The 20,462-nt window shown below is 47.8% G+C and overlaps 1 protein-coding gene across 4 annotated transcripts in view; it reads left to right on the forward strand.

The window, feature by feature from the left end:
- Positions 1–20,462, forward strand: part of ARHGEF10L (Rho guanine nucleotide exchange factor 10 like) — a 66,463-nt gene that overhangs the window by 17,514 nt on the left and 28,487 nt on the right. For 2 of the 4 annotated variants that reach the window (XM_075190629.1, XM_075190631.1), the window contains exons 1-5: positions 5,519–5,610; positions 9,941–9,968; positions 13,979–14,070; positions 15,588–15,656; positions 15,772–15,944. Coding sequence is in view for 1 of the 4 variants with exons in the window: in XM_075190632.1 (XP_075046733.1) it covers positions 4,004–4,046; positions 5,405–5,610; positions 9,943–9,968; positions 13,979–14,070; positions 15,588–15,656; positions 15,772–15,944 (609 nt within the window). In the remaining 3 variants the exon portion in view is untranslated. Of the gene's footprint in view, positions 1–3,986; positions 4,047–5,404; positions 5,611–9,940; positions 9,969–13,404; positions 13,472–13,978; positions 14,071–15,587; positions 15,657–15,771; positions 15,945–20,462 lie in introns of those variants that run through there. The other 2 variants (XM_075190632.1, XM_075190630.1) reach the window with 2 other exon arrangements.

The raw sequence follows: 20,462 nt of genomic DNA on the forward strand, positions 1-20,462 counted from the left end.
TCAGTAAGTGGCTACAATTCTGACTACATTGCTCTAGAAAGTACAACCTTATTGCTGTGTGCTCTGTGTCTTTGTACTGCATATGCCTAATAAAATGTTTTTTCTTCTTACTTATATCTAAGCCTGGTGGGTGTTTGAGGACATTTTATATGACATTCATATGACTATATATCTTTATGCTCCACACAAACGATTTCCCTAGATGAGAGGGGTGTTTGGGTGTTTCCACGTTGCTGATAAGATAATCAATAAAACATATGGTTTCCCAGGCTGCATAATCGCTCTATTGACTCCTTCCCAGGACTGTAATACAAGCTGACCTTGGCGTCGGTGAGCGATTCATCTTCTGTGACATTAGTGTGTGCGCCAGGCGGGGAAATATTACTCATACCTGGATCTGCAGTGTAGGTAAATAAGAGATAACCGGTATTAATGTGTCAGTCCTTAGACAGGATACAGGACAAACACAAATTAATGTGTAAGAGGAACATTCTTAGTATGAAGCAGCGCGTGGCTCTCAGTATAACAACAATCAATGCTGCTTATAATATCCCGGTTTATTGACCACAATATACAGAGTATCGTTGTAGGGTTACAGGAGCGATGAGGATTAATAACGCTACTTACATAGCAGTCACCACATACACAATGTCTCTGATTGTTTCATGTACAGATCTGTTACTGTAGAATTCCATTGTTCTTGTGATTTACAGTCATCTCATCACAATGTCTCAATGATAATAATTAATTCGTAATGATCCTGGAAAACAATGGGCGGCCGAATTACTTTGCGATGAGGAGACAGATGTTTATTTCTAGGTTGTGGTTTTCATCACCCGTCTTCTATTTCTGTCAGTATTATTAATAGCGCTTTGATGTGAACTTGTATTGTGTATTAGCGGTTCTTATAAATAGTATCCCTGTTGTGTGACAGCTCTGCGTGTGCAAGTCCTCATTTTATGTACTGCTAATAGATGCGTTGAACTGTTCATGGCAGGAGTGGGCGAATGTTCCCTGGAGTCCAGACCTGACCCCTCTCGCCCTGTTTAGGGTGTATTGGCGTTAGCAGGAGACGGTCTTTGCTGTGTAGGGAAATGAGGATTGCAAATCATCTTGGGAGGTCTGAGTTTTAGGTCTTGCTGTCTGAGCGGAGTATATTTAAGATGAATAATACTTTCCAACTCTCCCGGAATGTCCAGGGAACTCCTGAATTCCGAACTCCTGGAAGAGAAGATTTGCCCTTCTGGGTCCCGGCCGATCTTCTTGCGGAGTGGACGGGGCGCGCTGTGATTCAGGCTGGCAGCGCGTCGGTCATAGCCCCACCCACTTCATTTCCGTCACGTCAGTGAGTATACAGTTTAAGAGTTAGTACAGTGGAAAAAAGTTTACAAATGGAAGACAAATAATAATACAAAATGATACATATTTTATTGCTATTACCATATGGGAAAAAATGCTTTATTTAAATAAATAAATAAATAAATAAAGCGTTTTTATTCACCTATTATAAGCACCTGAGCGATGGAATGTATTTTAAAAGTGTAAAACAAATTATATTTTAAATATTAATGCATTTGAACAAAAGCTGCGTTCAGACAATAAATCCTATTAATGCTTTTGGTCTGTTTAAGTCCGTCCTGAGATACAACTACCGCTGCATTACATAATCGCACATGGAAAGGTCTGATGATTGGGCAAAGTGAAGATAAGGTCTATCACCAGCGAAAAACTCCCCTGTTCGCCGGTAATATGACTTTCATCCCATGGACATACAAAAGTCATACATACATACATACAACATTGCTCTGAGAGGAAGGGAGACTGGTTAATCAGCATGTTAAGAGCGTACGCAGATCAAAGGGCGTTGCTAGGCCAACAACCCAAGCTGATCACACTGCCCACAATACACACATTGGTTGTCCATACAAATGGTTTCTCAATCTGCAATCCCAATGGACTGCCAGAGAAACAGTGCAGCGTATCGATCCACTGACCCACGCGGACAGCGGTGATCCACGCGTTCGAAAGTTACCGATTCTGTGGACGATACTTATACAGAGTCACCTATAGGTGAATAAGTGTCGAGCAGCCGTGTAAGTAAATTAAATATTCTGCAGTATCTGGCACAGATTATGGGGCTGATTCAATTAGTCGTGAGAGTTCGTAGTAACCTCACGGCTGTGTTTCTTGCGTGCCTTACCACCAATTTCGGTAATGAAGGGAAAGATCCTCACCTAAAATATTACATAGTAACACAGAGGTGAGATTACTTTGGAATCTTGCGGATAATTGACTTGGTCCCACTGGGGGAGATCCAATGAGCCATCGTCGGATATTACCGCCCATTGCGGTAAGGATTCTCCGTTCATTTTGAGCTCAGAGTGAGCTAATAAACTGAGCGATATTCCATCCTCAACATCGGCGCGTTTGTGTCTGCGTGGACTGTTCTGGTGACACATTGAATTATATCTCCCCCTAAGTCTGTAGTCTATTGTTTTCATCTTTACCAACATATTCGTTATATTTTCATAACGTTTTATCTATTGGAGAAACTTTTTGGATATCCGCAATACATAGCCTTTATTTTTCTAACAGTGATTTTAATTGAAAACTTTTTGCATTTAGGGGCACAGAGAGCAAAAGAAAAGGGGGAGTATGGGGAGGGGTATAGAAGGAATGGAGGGGGGGGGGGCATTTGCATACAACATAGTCTTTATTTTAAATAATGAACAAACCTGTCATCCTACATACAGATACTTATAATTGTACATCTGCATTTAGGAGCCCAGAGCAGTAATTCACAAGTACACAAATGTTGTTTTATACATATATTATTATTTCTGGAATAATTGTTATCACATTAAACATTTGTAGACTATTTACAGTATACACAGATCTCTGTGTTCAGATGACATCAGGGTGGGAATGGTCCAGGACACAAGAAGGTCAATGAAAATAGCTCCAATAAAACGCCTACGGCCGGTGAGGTCCGTATTTACCGTCGGTGCTGCCTGGATATTGGGAATGAATACAGCTTAATTAAATAATTGTGCCCCCACCCACCTGATCCTGTCCTCACCCCCCAGTGTCTCTTCTACATTATTTTTATATATTTTTATTTTACTGAGAAAAATAGATGCATAAAACCAGTAGAGCTGACCCTGCTTTTAAACATTGTACAAAGAAATATATATATATATATATATAATTTCCTTATACGCATATTAATAATAGTATCACCAAGATGTAGTATGATCACAATAACTAGCGTCACTCAGACCCTCTGCGGTACTTACCCTTGTTGTCAATGTTCTGAACTTCTCTCACTGGGTGACACTCAGGGCAGTGATTGATTGTCAGCTCTTCAGACGAATTGGCTGCTGTAGCCATGATGAGGGGAGGAATAAACACCTGAGGGGGGGAGGGGGTCTGGAGGGGGAATCCCCAGAATGTCCTGGGCTTATACCTAGAACTGTGAGGTGAAGTTCTCATCATTAAAAGAAGAACATTATTAATGAAAATCTGAACTATGGGTCATGAATCTGATTTTGGGTCCTATCCGGCAAAATGTCTCCTGTAGTCGGTCCCTGTTGTATATTGGTAACATTGTATTAGGAGTAATCAGATGTTTTTTATTGTACTATTTAATATGTGAACCTTGATAAGAGAGCAGAGTGCAGTGAGTGAGTGCTGCATTGTGTCCGGGCGGAGCGGTGAGCTCGGGGTGTTGCCCGGTTTCTGTACAGTCAGGTGTGTGGATGAGATAATATATTAGTAGTAGTTGTTGTATCCTTCAGGCTGTAGCACAGAGAGCTGCAGTCTCACCAGTCCCAGGATCTGTTTGTTACATAGACCGGCAGCTGATTTCTGGGTAGGTGCTTTGGGGGGCAGGTTTCCTGGAGTGGGCACAGCTATGGGCAAGGCTGACGGGGACCATCAGGTGATCTGACGCAGAGGAATGTGCTTAGTATGTCCATGTGTTTCAGGTTGTACCCCAGGAGAGATGGATTCTGCTGACAGCTCCCGGTTTCACTTCCGTGCACTAGGTACTGTACCCCTCAAAACTCTCACCTTACCCCGCGCTAACCCCCCAACTGTGCTGCCCACTAACATAATGCAGAGGAGCATGTGGTGTCCTCTTACCTGTGTGTAACCCCCCCCCACCTCCAGTGTGCTATGTGTACCCCTGTACCCCGACTGTAACTCCCTCCAGTGTGCTGTGTGTACCCCTGTACCCAGACTATAACTCCCTCCACCTCCTGTGTGCTGTGTGTACCCCTGTACCCCGACTGTAACGTCCTCCACCTCCAGTGTGCTGTGTGTACCCCTGTACCCCGACTATAACTCCCTCCACCTCCTGTGTGCTGTGTGTACCCCTGTACCCCGACTGTAACGCCCTCCACCTCCAGTGTGCTGTGTACCCCTGTACCCCGACTGTAACTCCCTCCACCTCCAGTGTGCTGTGTACCCCTGTACCCCGACTGTAACTCCCTCCACCTCCAGTGTGCTGTGTGTACCCCTGTACCCCGACTGTAACTCCCTCCACCTCCAGTGTGCTGTGTGTACCCCTGTACCCCGACTGTAACTCCCTCCACCTCCTGTGTGCTGTGTGTACTCCTGTACCCAGACTATAACTCCCTCCACCTCCTGTGTGCTGTGTGTACCCCTGTACCCCGACTGTAACGTCCTCCACCTCCTGTGTGCTGTGTGTACCCCTGTACCCCGACTGTAACGTCCTCCACCTCCTGTGTGCTGTGTGTACCCCTATACCCCGACTGTAACTCCCTCCACCTCCAGTGTGCTGTGTGTACCCCTGTACCCAGACTATAACTCCCTCCACCTCCTGTGTGCTGTGTGTACCCCTGTACCTAGACTATAACTCCCTCCACCTCCAGTGTGCTGTGTGTACCCCTGTACCCAGACTGTAACGTCCTCCACCTCCTGTGTGCTGTATGTACCCTGTACCCCGACTGTAACTCCCTCCAGTGTGCTGTGTGTACCCCTGTACCCCGACTGTAAAGTCCTCCACCTCCTGTGTGCTGTGTGTACCCCGACTGTAACTCCCTCCACCTCCAGTGTGCTGTGTGTACCCCTGTACCCCGACTGTAACTCCCTCCAGTGTGCTGTGTGTACCCCTGTACCCCGACTGTAACTCCCTCCACCTCCTGTGTGCTGTGTGTACCCCTGTACCCCGACTGTAACTCCCTGCATTACGGTGCACAATGTGTAACTGTGTGTTTTATATTCTTCCTCTGTGCGACTGGTTATTGCTGCTGGTGGTGGAGCTCTGGGATATTCCACATGTTATGTTCGTCCATTAAATACAAGATGCAGATTATTTACCTGTCACCTGTTACATGTTACCTGTCACCTGTATGTGACCTGTGTGGTTCTGTCTCTTCAGATAATGTCACCCCCGAGGTTTCTGGGGCCCCCCAGCAGGAGGACGACGATGATCAGGGGGAATTCTTTGATTTTGACAGTGACGGGGAAGCAGAGGATTCTGGGATAGGTAAAGGGATAAAGGACAGACTGTCATCCTCCAGCAGCATCCCGGAGACCCCTCACCGACAGATGGAGAGGGACAGGACCACCCCTCCTCCAGCTCAGGTAACCGCCAGCCTCACCTGTAATCATCAGCTGCTGACATAAAGCTGCAATTCCCGGTATCACCTCCAGGTGTCCCTGTGGTTCTACAGACTCTATTAGAGGGAGACATGTTTATCCTATGGGTTACTTACCAAGCTTGGCCCTAGTTGCATGACTCATCTGCCATGCTTCTCATCTTAGATTTTAGTCCTAAATAACCGCGCTGTATTACTTTCCTATGAATGTTAGAACAGTTCTGTTAATGCAGAAAATAATTCAATGAAGTTGCTCATTGCATGTGGCCATAGATCTGTAAAAGGTCTTCCCATACCCAAAATGACTGAGGGTCATTTCCGAAAGTGCAAAAAAATATTTTTTGTGAAGTCACATGCCCTCTCCTGCACCCCTGGGGTAGTTTGAGCTGTCTGGTGGGGGGGAGTCAGGGAGATGGCAGCACTCCTTGCAGACCAGGTACATAAGTGTGACTATTACTACACTAAAGTGGGAATACATTTCATTTTCCAGGACGGGATGTCCCTGGGATGGAGAGGGAGCATTTGGGGGTGTTTCCTGTTTTACTGGGGGGGGGGGGGAGCCTTTTCCTTCCCTACTGGTCAGTGTTATCCCTATATTTACAGCAGGACAGCTTCAGCCAATGTTCAAAGACTTCAAAATGACACCAGTAATAAAATCCCGATGTCCTCACTCACTTGGTTCATTTACCCATAAATGTGGCTTATTATGGTATTCCACAAAATCCATGCCTTATAAACGTTCTTCTCTCTTCAATGTTTGTACCTGTGCAAATTGTGTAAAGAGTTTAATGATCACCTGGATGCTGGGAAGGTTGATAGTTCAATGTGTTGTAAAGTTCGTGTTGTGCCGTCCCCCACCCTGTCCCCCTCCGTGGTTTTATCTCTGGACCCATTCAAGGCGGAGCAGAGAGGTACTTGTGGCCCCGGTACAAGTTTGGATGTGGCGTTCTTACTGCTTGTCGGGGCATGCACTGTTGTTGTAGGAAGGAGATCAGCATCTTGACATGCTTTTGGTGGACAATTAGGGGTATGGGGTCAACGGCTATACATCCATTTGGTCGACATTCAGAAAGCTGACAACATTAGGTTGACAATTCAAATGTCAGCAGTATTACAGTTTTAGGTATAGTGGGTTAGGGATATGGTTAGTGGGTTAGGGATAAGGGATAGGGTTAGTGGGTTATGGATAAGGGATAGGGTTAGTGGGTTATGGATAAGGGATAGGGTTAGTGGGTTAGGGATAAGGGATAGGGTTAGTGGGTTAGGGTTAGTGATAGGGTTAGTGGGTTAGGGATAAGGGATAGGGTTAGTGGGTTAGAGATAAAGATAAGGGATAGGGTTAGTGGGTTAGGGATAAGGGATAGGGTTAGTGGGTTAGGGATAAGGATAAGGGATAGGGTTAGTGGGATAGGGATAGGGATAAGGATAAGGGATAGGGTTAGTGGGTTAAGGATAAGGGATAGGGTTAAGGATAAGGGATAGGGTTAGTGGGTTAGGGATAAGGATAGGGTTAGTGGGTTAGGGATAAGAATAAGGGATAGGGTTAGTGGGATAGGTTAGTGGGTTAGGATAAGGGATAGGGTTAGTGGGTTAAGGATAAGGGATAGGGTTAGGGATAAGGGATAGGGTTAGTGGGTTAGGGATAAGGATAAGGGATAGGGTTAGTGGGTTAGGGATAGGGTTAGTGGGTTAGGGTTAAGGATAAGGGATAGGGTTAGTGGGTTAGGGTTAAGGATAAGGGATAGGGTTAGTGGGTTACAGATAAGGGATAGGGTTAGTGGGTTACGGATTAGGGATAGGGTTAGTGGGTTACGGTTAAGGGATAGGGTTAGTGGGTTAAGGATAAGGGATAGGGTTAGTGGGTTAGGGATAGGGTTAGTGGGGTAGGGATAGGGTTAGTGGGTTAAGGATAAGGGATAGGGTTAGTGGGTTATGGATAAGGGATAGGGTTAGTGGGTTAAGGATAAGGGATAGGGTTAGTGGGTTAAGGATAAGGGATAGGGTTAGTGGGTTAAGGATAAGGGATAGAGTTAGTGGGTTAGGGATAGGGTTAGTGGGGTAGGGATAAGGATAGGGATAGGGTTAGTGGATTAAGGATAAGGGATAGGGTTAGTGGGTTACAGATAAGGGATAGGGTTAGTGGGTTACGGATAAGGGATAGGGTTAGTGGGGTAGGGATAAGGATAGGGATAGGGTTAGTGGATAAGGGATAGGGTTAGTGGGTTACAGATAAGGGATAGGGTTAGTGGGTTACGGATAAGGGATAGGGTTAGTGGGGTAGGGATAAGGATAGGGATAGGGTTAGTGGATAAGGGATAGGGTTAGTGGGTTACAGATAAGGGATAGGGTTAGTGGGTTACGGATAAGGGATAGGGTTAGTGGGTTACGGATAGGGTTAGTGGGGTAGGGATAAGTATAGGGTTAGTGTTAGAGATAGGGTTAAGGACAGGGTTAGTGGCTTAGGGTTAGGGATGGGTTAAGGAATAGGGTTAGTGGGTTATGAATAGGGTTAGGGTTAAGGATAGGGTTAGGGGCATATTAGGGTTAGGATTAAGGATAGGGTTACTGTTTTAGGGAAATTATTGTCGACCCAATAATACTGTCAATGTCATTACTGTCAACTTTCCAGTCCAGCCTATATTATAATATTTTAGCATCACTCATGTGACCGTCGTACATATGTATCCCACCCCAGTTAGGGGACATTGGTACAAGTAATAAAGCATTGCGTGTCCACGTTGTTACTGCAGGGTATATAGTGTCGCAGGGTATTCTTAGCTTTCAGTACATACAGCAAAGCTCCGCCCACTTTGTGACATCACCGTCGCAGTCCGCCGTCAGCCGGTATTGTACAATGTATGTAAAGGTGTTTCCACACGGGCCGCTCATGGCTCAGTATGACCACAACAGGGGTATTCACAACATCCAGCCGGACGGACGGACGATGTCTGCACCTACAGGCAGTAGCTGCCGTCTTCTGACCCATTAGTGATCCTATATTTCAAGGGGTAAACAACCCCTACAACTTATCTGCATACAACTCATATCTGCGAGATATCCATAATTCCTATTAGCTAAATCTTCAGAAATGCTGTCCATTCAGTAGACATTTGTTTACAACATGTTACCATGATTACCACATATCGACGGGACATGACACCCGTCTACCATCGTAGAATGTCCCATGAGAAGGGTCATCGCCATAGAGCCAGAATACTGCAGGACCCCATAGAATAATAATAATAAAAATAATTGGTCATCTATCACGTTAAACTGTATTAGCAGTTATAATCAATCTGCATACAAATGATATCCGCGAGACATCCATAATCCTCATTAGTCAATCTTTAGAAGTGCAGTCCGTCTAGAGGACATTTGTTTATAAAATGTTACTATGACTACCATGCACTGACGGGATACGTCACCCGCCCTATTAATTCAGAATATCCTATAAGAAGGGTCATCGCCATAGAGCGAGAATATTGCAGGACCCCATTGGAGAACATCCACAAAACAGACTTGTATATTACGAGAACCGAGATAGGCAGCCAACCACATCAATCTTATATCTCGCCACATGATTGGTAATAATCCTCACGTGAAATGCACGTAGCCCCATACTGACAGTATAAAAGAGCTGTCAGTCGCGTCCTCCGCTAGCCACGACTAAGCACACATAGCGAAACGCGCGTCAAAAAAAAAAAAAAATGTGCACCTATGAAGCCCTTCTTTTTTCAAAATTTCCATTAGTGATCCTGACAAGTGTGATATGATGAGTTGCTGGTATTATGGTGGAGAATTAGCTGCATTTGCACTAAAATAATAAGTATTACACATCTGCATTGTTTGCATTTTAAATGCAAGAATTTTTTAAATGCCCTTTAATGACGGTTCAGCTGCACTACTGGGAACACTTGTCGTGTATCAGGACCTGTGATACAGACATGTCTTTATATCATCTCTGTGGCCATATTGGTATTGAGCGAGATAATAGTGACCTCATAGTCATGTGACGTCTGAGGACAATGGGGACATTGATCAGACTGGAGAGTGGATTAATGGGTTATGTTATGAATTGAGGCTTCTCCATATAAGATAGTAATCTCCTCTCTCTGTATGTACATGTATTTGATGCTTCCAGTGCGTTCCCACATTCTGCTGTATTGTGTCACGTGTGATGTCATAGAATCGTAACATCTGCAAACACATCTATAGTTACAGATCGCATGTAACGTGTGAGACTATCGTGGTTTCAGCGCTTGTTCTTGTCCTATTGAGGACAGGTGATATTGATCGTGTTTCTCTTCTTTTCACAGAGCCAACTGCTCCAGCGCGACCCTCAAAGTAAGTGGCTTCATACTACCCTGTATATCCATCCTACATACTGTCCACCCGTGTCCTGTATTCCTTACTGTATACTGTCCACACGTGTGTCCTGTATCCCTTACTGTATGCTGTCCACACGCGTGTCCTGTATCCCTTACTGTATGCTGTCCACACGTGTGTCCTGTATCCCTTACTGTATGCTGTCCACACGCGTGTCCTGTATCCCTTACTGTATGCTGTCCACACGCATGTCCTGTATCCCTTACTGTATGCTGTCCACACCCGTGTCCTGTATCTTTTACTGTATGCTGTTCACACGCGTGTCCTGTATCCCTTACTGTACAGGTGCAGTCTCTCAGTGTATTTACATACATGAGCAGCAGGTGGGAGGGAAAGGCCTCAGGTTACACATGTGTCCGGGTGATTATTGCTGATTAGAAGCACCACAGATCACACGGTATAGACCTCACATGTAGCACAGGGAAGGTTCAGATCCTGAGAGACTGACGGTCACATTATCTACCGCTGTCACCTGTCTCCGCACGTGTTGGCCGTAAAGTGTTGAATATAAATAGAAAACAAATGTTCTGGTTTCCCAGTCCTGCCTCACTGATCCGCCTGTTAGTGGTGCACATGTGCAGTGAGTATGATGTATGTATCAGACTTGTCGCTGACACATAGGGGCTCGTGGTCTGTTGTGCGTACGCCCGCTTACGGTACACGCTCACATACAAGGACATACATGTACGTCAGTATGCAGATACCCAGCCGCTTCTGATTGGTTTGATGTAAGTGTGTCTGGGTGTAAGGACCCCGGACGTAAACCTGGCACATATACGACTGGTGCAGAGCTGGGCGCATCTAGCGATGTCTCCGCATGAGGGCGTAAATCCGCTATATTACCGTGCTGCTATTCAGAGCTTATTGTTTGGACATATTTGCATTATACTCAGTTTTAGACCCATGATGTATAACACAGTGATGTGTTTCTCATGTTTGTTTTAGAATCTTCCCAATACTCCTGATTTTGGTGGATCGGTCCCGATTCTTAGTCTCAGAGAGGGGTGTGACCTATTAGGAATTTGGGCGTGGCTGGCGGATGGTTGGCTTTGTCTGGATTTGGTTTGGACAGTTGGAGACAATCTAGTCAACCCCTTAGAGTGCGTCATTGGGGTGTGGACAAAATTGACACAACTTGCACAGAGGTTCCGTCCCGCCCACTTCACTAGGAAGTGGGCGGGATGTGGTATGATGGGCCCGGAATTTGGGAGTCTCTGGATATTCCGGGAGAGTATTGAAGTACGGCTGGAGGCATATTGGGTGGATCTTGGTCATTGTCTGAGTTTTCCAGCTGGTCTGACCCTGACTAGATTACGATAAGGACGCTGAACCCACAGATATCTGTCTTGTGGCCACTTTGTATGGAAAGCTTAAGAATTAATTCATAACTATCCAATTCCAATGTGGTTTTCATGTACTAGTTAACACATGAAAAACTCATTACTTTCAGTGAGGTCGTTCACACATACACAGCCAGATTTTTATTTTTAATTGTACAGTAAGATTTAGTGCTTGAAAAATGCATGAAAAACTCCCTAGTTTCCATGTGTTATGAACACTTTTTTTGTACTTTTACTGGTGTATACGTGTGATATAAATACATACAGACTGACTGCCCCGATTCTCCCACCGTTACCCTCCACACAGCGTGAAGCCCGGGAAAATAGCTTTTTAATTAAGTTGATATTTTGAAAGGAAGTCAGGTTAATGTAAAATATTTCTAATAAAGTAGATGTTATCTATATGCGACACATTATTTGCTCTACGTAGGATGACCCGTTCAACCATCGACATCTGAACCGATACATTGTGGCTGCATTGTCATTAGTTCAGATGAACGCCGCGTGTTTGCTCGGTGAGAACCGAAGGATGCGTCCGACCAGATTGAGATGAAGCCGTAGTTCTTGCTCAATCCGGTAACCCTACAATATGGAGAGATAAAGAAATGAAATTACTGCTCACAAAGCCGGGCAGTAATGTCTACACGTCTCCCGGGAGCCGGTTGCTGCAGATTAAGAAAACAAAGAACATTTTCAGCAGAAAAAGATATTTTGAAATTGTGGGAAATTCTCCTTGGGGACGTTTTTTGTGACCGGAGTTCAGACTGAATACGGTTCTCAGAGCTGAGTCTGGGCTAATCCCTTAGACATCCCGCTGGGATATTTTGGTCTTATAAGTAATTATCCACATTACAATTACAATGCGGGAAAGCTCTGACCCTGCAGAGTATTACACTCCCTTGTGCCTTAAGTTAGGGCGAATGGAGCCCCTTCTGCCTCTATTATAATCCACCACTCGGCAGTGGGAAGGAACAAAGTTTCTGCAAGCATTTACTTGCAGGAACGCAGTACACCTAACACCTGTGTTTGTTCTGGAGGAGAGGGTAGACCTGACCTGCAGATTATAGTAAAATGTTTGGCAGGGGGTCAATGGAACCGAGCAATGCTCTGCAGGTCTTTGCAGAGGTCAGTAAACTAATAATCTGCAATTCATTAGTACATAACATGGGAGCTCTGTGACAGAGGTCCTGGATGGAGCAGGTGTGAGGGATTAGGGGTGTTGAGAAATTTTGAACTGGGTTCGAATTTTGATCGAATTTTACTGGTTCGATGGTTATGTTCATGTTTCTGGTACAATCAGCAAGTTTTGCCTTTAAAACCATTGTCGCTTTATATTTACCACGCATAGTTGCCGGATATCAGCGATTTGCTAAAAATCGTTATTTGATACATTTACCCCAGGAGTTTATAGACCTGTTTATTATATTACTATCTCAGGCTTTGCATGGAAAGTCCTGCCTCTGTCTGTGAGGTTTTTATTGTAGAAGTTTCATTTCCTAAAAAAAAAAAACCCCAAACCAGCAACGTTTTTGTCTCTTTGTTTAGAAGTGACAGCGAATTCTCAGCATGAGGCTGGTGGGAAATGCTGGCACTTGTAGTAACACAGCCATGGCATTCTGAGACTTGAGGTTACCCAGATGTCATTACCACTACCATCCGTTCCCAGGCTGAACATTAAACGCAATATACAAATACTGCCGATAGGAAACGGTAAAATCTAGAGATATACGGTATATGTAGTAAACCCCCCCCCATATACAGTGTTATTCTGCAGGTCTCCAGGCGTCTGGATTTAGCCCCAGGCAGAATGTTCCTGTGTCAGGTTTCACTATTACAGCATCTGAGAGTCACTAATGAAATGACATCAGCTGCCCCTGCAGGATGTGATATTTTGGGGTGATTCCCCCCCTGTAGTTAGTTCCCTGCAGTGATCAGCTGGCTCAGGCCATTCATCTGCTTGTTGCCCTGTGTTGTGTCTGTCCTGGGAGAGGCAGACATGGGAGGGGAGAGGGAGGAGATCCTGGCTGTGTGACTGGAGCCGGCTCTGGATGTTTCAGCCAGTTCTGGATTCCCACTTCCTGCTGACAGATTCCTGGATCCGGAGGGATCGGCTGCACAGTGGTGTGTGAGGGGTTAAGCGCAGGTAGTGTACAGGGGGGAGGTACTAGGGTGACCCCAAATTCTGTGCTCTGTAGCCCTTTCCCTCCCACCCATTGTATCTGACACATCTAATGCTGAGTGCAATGCAGCAGCCAGGACCCTGTAATCTGGATCCATGAATGGAGAGGTGGGTTCAGGGTTAATCTGAGATGTTTGATGCAGAGAGACCTCCCCCCAGGTCATTAGAGACAGCTGCACTCAGGAGACCTCACTGACAGGTTATACACATTGCTGGATTTGCATCTCTCTCCTGGAAATGTCTGTACAACTGGCTGAACCAGTCATTATAGAGCTGCCCTGGGGTGTAGATATAGAATATATACTGTATAAGGGGCTGGCTGTGCCCCCCCCCCCCTGGGGTCACTAGAAGTTGGGGTCAGCACGCAGGAAGTGACACGCAGAAAGCAGGGACATGTAGTTACAATATTCCCAGTGCTCCCTGCTTTCATTAACTATTTCCTGTTCCAGGAGCCCCTCGGCTGTCAGTAATGGCGACCCTGGAGGTCGGGGGAAGCTGGGACTTCATACATACAGCATCAAGAAGAGTCTAAGCAAGAAACGTGAGTACTCCTCTTCATAGGGGTACCTAGGATGTTACCCTGATGTATTACTGTGTATGTAAAGAGCTGTTACCTGGGGTAGTGACTGGAGAGTGACGTGTGGCTAGGACTCACGTGTTACATATATGGAGTGGTGGGATTCTGCTACACGTGTGTACCACAGACGTCTGATTAATGAGACATTAACCAATATTAGAGTAGATCCCCTTCATCTGTATGTCTGGTACATGTATGTCAGCACAGATCCCCCTCCTCTGTGTGTCTGGTACATGTATGTCAGCACAGATCCGCTTCCTCTGTGTGTACGGTACATGTATGTCAGCACAGATCCCCCTCCTCTGTGTGTCTGGTACATGTATGTCAGCACAGATCCGCTTCCTCTGTGTGTACGGTACATGTATGTCAGCACAGATCCCCTTCCTCTGTATGTCTGGTACATGTATGTCAGCACAGATCCCTTCATGTGTGTCTGGTACATGTATGCCAGCACACATCCCCTTCCTATGTATGTCTGGTACATGTATGTCAGCACAGATCCCCCTCCTCTGTGTGTCTGTTACATGTATGTCAGAACAGATCCCCTTCCTCTGTATGTCTGTTATATGTATGTCAGCACAGATCCCCCTCCTTTGTGTGTACGGTACATGTTTGTCGGAACAGATCCCCTTCCTCTGTATGTCTATGTATGTCAGCACAGATCCCCCTCCTTTGTGTGTCTGGTACATGTATGTCAGCACAGATCCCCCTCCTCTGTGTGTCTGGTACATGTATGTCAGCACAGATCCCCTTCCTCTGTGTGTGTGGTACATGTATGTCAGCACAGATCCCCTTCCTCTGTGTGTCTGGTACATGTATGTCAGCACAGATCCCCTTCCTCTGTGTGTGTGGTACATGTATGTCAGCACAGATCCCCTTCCTCTGTGTGTGTGTGGTACATGTATGTCAGCACAGATCCCCTTCCTCTGTGTGTCTGGTACATGTATGTCAGCACAGATCCCCTTCCTCTGTGTGTCTGGTACATGTATGTCAGCAGAGATCCCCTTCCTCTGTGTGTCTGGTACATGTATGTCAGCAGAGATCCCCTTCCTCTGTGTGTCTGGTACATGTATGTCAGCACAGATCCCCCTCTTCTGTGTGTACGGTACATGTATGTCAGCACAGATCCCCTTCCTCTGTGTGTCTGGTACATGTATGTCCGCACAGATCCCCCTCCTCAGTGTGTACGGTACATGTATGTCAGCACAGATCCCCTTCCTCTGTATGTCTGGTACATGTATGTCAGCACAGATCCCCTTCCTCTGTGTGTACGGTACATGTATGTCAGCACAGATCCCCCTCCTCTGTGTGTACGGTACATGTATGTCAGCACAGATCCCCCTCCTCTGTGTGTACGGTACATGTATGTCAGCACAGATCCCCCTCCTCAGTGTGTCTTACACTGCTGGTCTCCGGCCTGGTAACAGTGTTTATTAATGTATGATCATGTCTGTAACTTATAGACACTTTGTTTCACTCAGGTTTGTCATCTGGCTCTCAAGACGGCGTTATTTATGAAGACGTTCCCTGCGACCGCTACGGCCAGGATGGTGAGATAAATACTGTGGGCCCTACGGGGGCGGGCTGACAGACGCGGTGCCTACGGGGGAGGACTTACAGATATGCATCAGGGGCCTCACTGTTCTATAACTCCTCCCCCTTCAGGGCTGGGACACCACCTGATCTACGAGAACATAGAACGCGACGGCTCTGTGGGCGACTTTGAGGACACGGGCTGGAGCTCCAGCGAGTTTGAGAGTTACGGTGAAGATTCAGAAGCGGAGGAGGTGGAGAGGAAAGTGAAACCTGCCAAACCGTTTGTAGCATTTCAGCCCAAGGTATGTTACCGTCCCGCAGCCACTCAGTTCCTCACTGATCCACACACGTGTATATATTGTATCACTCTTCTTGCCTCGTGGGAATACATCTCTGTGACTCACCAGCCTTAAGCTTATTTCAGACATTGCTCACTGCCGCTGCCATATTTCTGTGAGTGCTCCTTGCACATCCATCAGTAACTTGGATGACTTGATATAACTGATGTGGTAACACTGGTATAGGCGTAATGCTGATTTCCACCTGGCTTGGCCATTAACATCTCCAAATTTTGCTGATAAGATAGAGAATTTAAATGTTTTTTAAATGCATGTGGTCTCTCAGTATAGAACACACCTAATCACTATTCATACCTGTCTGTATGAACGGTGGGTGGGGCTTGATAATGAGATTTGTGTGAACATGGCGTATGATGACGCAAATCGTGTTACCACGCCCCAATGCCTTGTATCCCAGCTGTGCTTTGGTGATGCTGTTTCCCCAAGTCACCACCAGGTGTCCTCGGTACAAATAAATAGTTAAAATGTTTGCGCCTCTCAAACAGTGGGGGGAGGGGGTTTTAGGGGAGGGATGACTAATCTAGTAATCTGGATACAGGGGGTGGGATTATGTGCAATGGCCCCTCTGAAGGTAGAAGGTACTTTTCTGAAATCTTAAAGGATTTATGCCACCTTCAGACAACTTTTAATTGATTGGTTTGTATATGTCCTACTGCAACTTTGGCTTTATGTTGGCTGGCTTCCTTCTGTGTTTTGTACCAAGGCCTTTCTGTCTGCCGGGCGGAGTCATTAATGTTTGTTACCAACTGATATCATCAGCTCATCTGTTTGGATGCAGTTGTAAAGATAAAGCAGTTTTGTGTCGTATCCAAAGGCAACAAAACAAACAGCTCTGAATAAACAACACTGCCCTCTAGAAATAAAGAACTTGATGAAAAACACAGAAAGAACTAAACACGGTTGAACAATGCCATTAGTAAAGGTTACCGGGGGCTCAGACAAGCCAAATAAGGAAGATGGGGAATCCCTCTAATTTGTGACATTATCTGGGAATCTGTGTCTGTGACACAATTACCGGATGTCGTCATACTGTAATAACGTTCTAAACTATTAGAAACAATTTTGTATATAATTTACTTGTTGCATCCTTAGTAGCAGTCAGAGAGTTGTCTGTATGTAAATGTCGGCATACGTTATGGTTCTTGTCCTCTGAATGTTGTGTCATCTATTGGGCAGTAACCAGACCCCGTTACTGGTGGTATATAGACTTATGTGTTCATGATGAAGCACACAGCCCTTTATATGTCAGTCGCCATAAAGAGATGTCTCCTGCTGTGTGACAGTGATATAGGAGAGTAGAGGACAGACTTCCATGGGATGGGACCTGCCCCCCTCCCCTCCTACTGTCTGAGCCTGTCGCGCCTCCCCCTCTCCTACTGTCTGAGCCTGTCGCGCCTCCCCTCCTACTGTCTGAGCCTGTCGCGCCTCCCCTCCTACTGTCTGAGCCTGTCGCGCCTCCCCTCCTACTGTCTGAGCCTGTCGCGCCTCCCCTCCTACTGTCTGAGCCTGTCGCGCCTCCCCTCCTACTGTCTGAGCCTGTCGCGCCTCCCCTCCTACTGTCTGAGCCTGTCGCGCCTCCCCTCCTACTGTCTGAGCCTGTCGCGCCTCCCCTCCTACTGTCTGAGCCTGTCGCGCCTCCCCTCCTACTGTCTGAGCCTGTCGCGCCTCCCCTCCTACTGTCTGAGCCTGTCGCGCCTCCCCTCCTACTGTCTGAGCCTGTCGCGCCTCCCCTCCTACTGTCTGAGCCTGTCGCGCCTCCCCTCCTACTGTCTGAGCCTGTCGCGCCTCCCCTCCTACTGTCTGAGCCTGTCGCGCCTCCCCTCCTACTGTCTGAGCCTGTCGCGCCTCCCCTCCTACTGTCTGAGCCTGTCGCGCCTCCCCTCCTACTGTCTGAGCCTGTCGCGCCTCCCCTCCTACTGTCTGAGCCTGTCGCGCCTCCCCTCCTACTGTCTGAGCCTGTCGCGCCTCCCCTCCTACTGTCTGAGCCTGTCGCGCCTCCCCTCCTACTGTCTGAGCCTGTCGCGCCTCCCCTCCTACTGTCTGAGCCTGTCGCGCCTCCCCTCCTACTGTCTGAGCCTGTCGCGCCTCCCCTCCTACTGTCTGAGCCTGTCGCGCCTCCCCTCCTACTGTCTGAGCCTGTCGCGCCTCCCCTCCTACTGTCTGAGCCTGTCGCGCCTCCCCTCCTACTGTCTGAGCCTGTCGCGCCTCCCCTCCTACTGTCTGAGCCTGTCGCGCCTCCCCTCCTACTGTCTGAGCCTGTCGCGCCTCCCCTCCTACTGTCTGAGCCTGTCGCGCCTCCCCTCCTACTGTCTGAGCCTGTCGCGCCTCCCCTCCTACTGTCTGAGCCTGTCGCGCCTCCCCTCCTACTGTCTGAGCCTGTCGCGCCTCCCCTCCTACTGTCTGAGCCTGTCGCGCCTCCCCTCCTACTGTCTGAGCCTGTCGCGCCTCCCCTCCTACTGTCTGAGCCTGTCGCGCCTCCCCTCCTACTGTCTGAGCCTGTCGCGCCTCCCCTCCTACTGTCTGAGCCTGTCGCGCCTCCCCTCCTACTGTCTGAGCCTGTCGCGCCTCCCCTCCTACTGTCTGAGCCTGTCGCGCCTCCCCTCCTACTGTCTGAGCCTGTCGCGCCTCCCCTCCTACTGTCTGAGCCTGTCGCGCCTCCCCTCCTACTGTCTGAGCCTGTCGCGCCTCCCCTCCTACTGTCTGAGCCTGTCGCGCCTCCCCTCCTACTGTCTGAGCCTGTCGCGCCTCCCCTCCTACTGTCTGAGCCTGTCGCGCCTCCCCTCCTACTGTCTGAGCCTGTCGCGCCTCCCCTCCTACTGTCTGAGCCTGTCGCGCCTCCCCTCCTACTGTCTGAGCCTGTCGCGCCTCCCCTCCTACTGTCTGAGCCTGTCGCGCCTCCCCTCCTACTGTCTGAGCCTGTCGCGCCTCCCCTCCTACTGTCTGAGCCTGTCGCGCCTCCCCTCCTACTGTCTGAGCCTGTCGCGCCTCCCCTCCTACTGTCTGAGCCTGTCCCCCCCCCCCCCCCACACTCCTACTGTCTGAGCCTGTCTCCCCCCCCCCCACTCCTACTGTCTGAGCCTGTCTCCCCCCCCCCACTCCTACTGTCTGAACCTGTCTCCCCCCCCCCCCCTCTCCTACTGTCTGAGCCTGTCTCCCCCCCCCCCCTCTCCTACTGTCTGAGCCTGTCTCCCCCCCCCCCCCTCTCCTACTGTCTGAGCCTGTCTCCCCCCCCCCCTCTCCTACTGTCTGAGCCTGTCTCCCCCCCCCCCCCTCTCCTACTGTCTGAGCCTGTCCCGCCTCCCTTCCTACTGTCTGAGCCTGTCTTCCCCCCCCCTCTCCTACTGTCTGAGCCTGCCTCCCCCCCCCCCCCCTCTCCTACTGTCTGAGCCAAGCCTCCCCCCCCCCCCTCCTACTGTCTGAGCCTGTCCCCCCTCTCCTACTGTCTGAGGCCCCCCTCCCCACGCACACACACGCTGTATGCCTACCCCCTCCCGCTATCTTGCCTGCTGTGTGCATGTAGGGACGTCATACTTATGGAACGTGTCTGTGTACTGACTCACACTTTGTTTCCTTATTTGTAGCGTTCTTTGTAACTTTGTCTTGTACTTGAGGCAGGAGACGACTATAGCTTTCCATAACCCCCCCCAGGATTTCAGCAGTTAAGTTCTTAGTATGTAAATCATGCACATTTTCCTTTTTAATTGCAGACCATAATTTGCTCAGGTAGTAACATTCAGACACATTGTGTGTGTAAATTTAGAAACTGGAATTTACATGACTTTGCATTGTTCTCGGTTAAAGCCTATGGACGCCACCTTGTGGCTGTACTTGGTACATGCAGACTTCTAGTCACAGTACAGTATTGGTAGACAATCAGCAGTGTCTCTGGTCTTCATAAAGCACGTCTACCCTGTGCTGTGGGGAGATTCCTCTGCAAGCTAGAAGTGCGCATAAGGGTGCGGAGAGGTGGAAAATTCTGAAGAGGCGCACTGTGCATAAACGTATACGTAGTATCAAGGTTCAATCTCCTTCCACTTTGGTATTATTAGTATTTAGGACCCTTTTCAGTCAAATATATTTGTCTCTTAAAAAATACTGCTCGGTGAGCAGGCCGCTCTTGGAACTCTCTTTTTGTTCTTGTGAAGTGGGCGTTGTCTTGATGATGTGATTTGCAATATCAGACCCAGCCACCGCTGCGGGAGGGCGCAATTCCTCACATAACTTTATTTATCTGCAGATTTACATGAACTAAAAGTGGCAACTTCCTCTGCTAATTTAGAAGAATTCATTAAAGGTCCTTTACAGACCGCAAAAGCGTAACGTCGCAGCGCAAACTATCTTTTGCAACGTTAAGCGCCTAGATCTGTGCAAGGGCACCTAATTGTGATGGAGGTGTCGGCAGGGGTGCAACAGTTTGAACCAGCCAATCATAGGCTTCATTGCGTAGCGCAGATTAGGCGC

This window comes from Mixophyes fleayi, chromosome 11, assembly GCF_038048845.1.
Source record: "Mixophyes fleayi isolate aMixFle1 chromosome 11, aMixFle1.hap1, whole genome shotgun sequence".
Lineage (NCBI taxonomy): Eukaryota > Metazoa > Chordata > Amphibia > Anura > Limnodynastidae > Mixophyes > Mixophyes fleayi.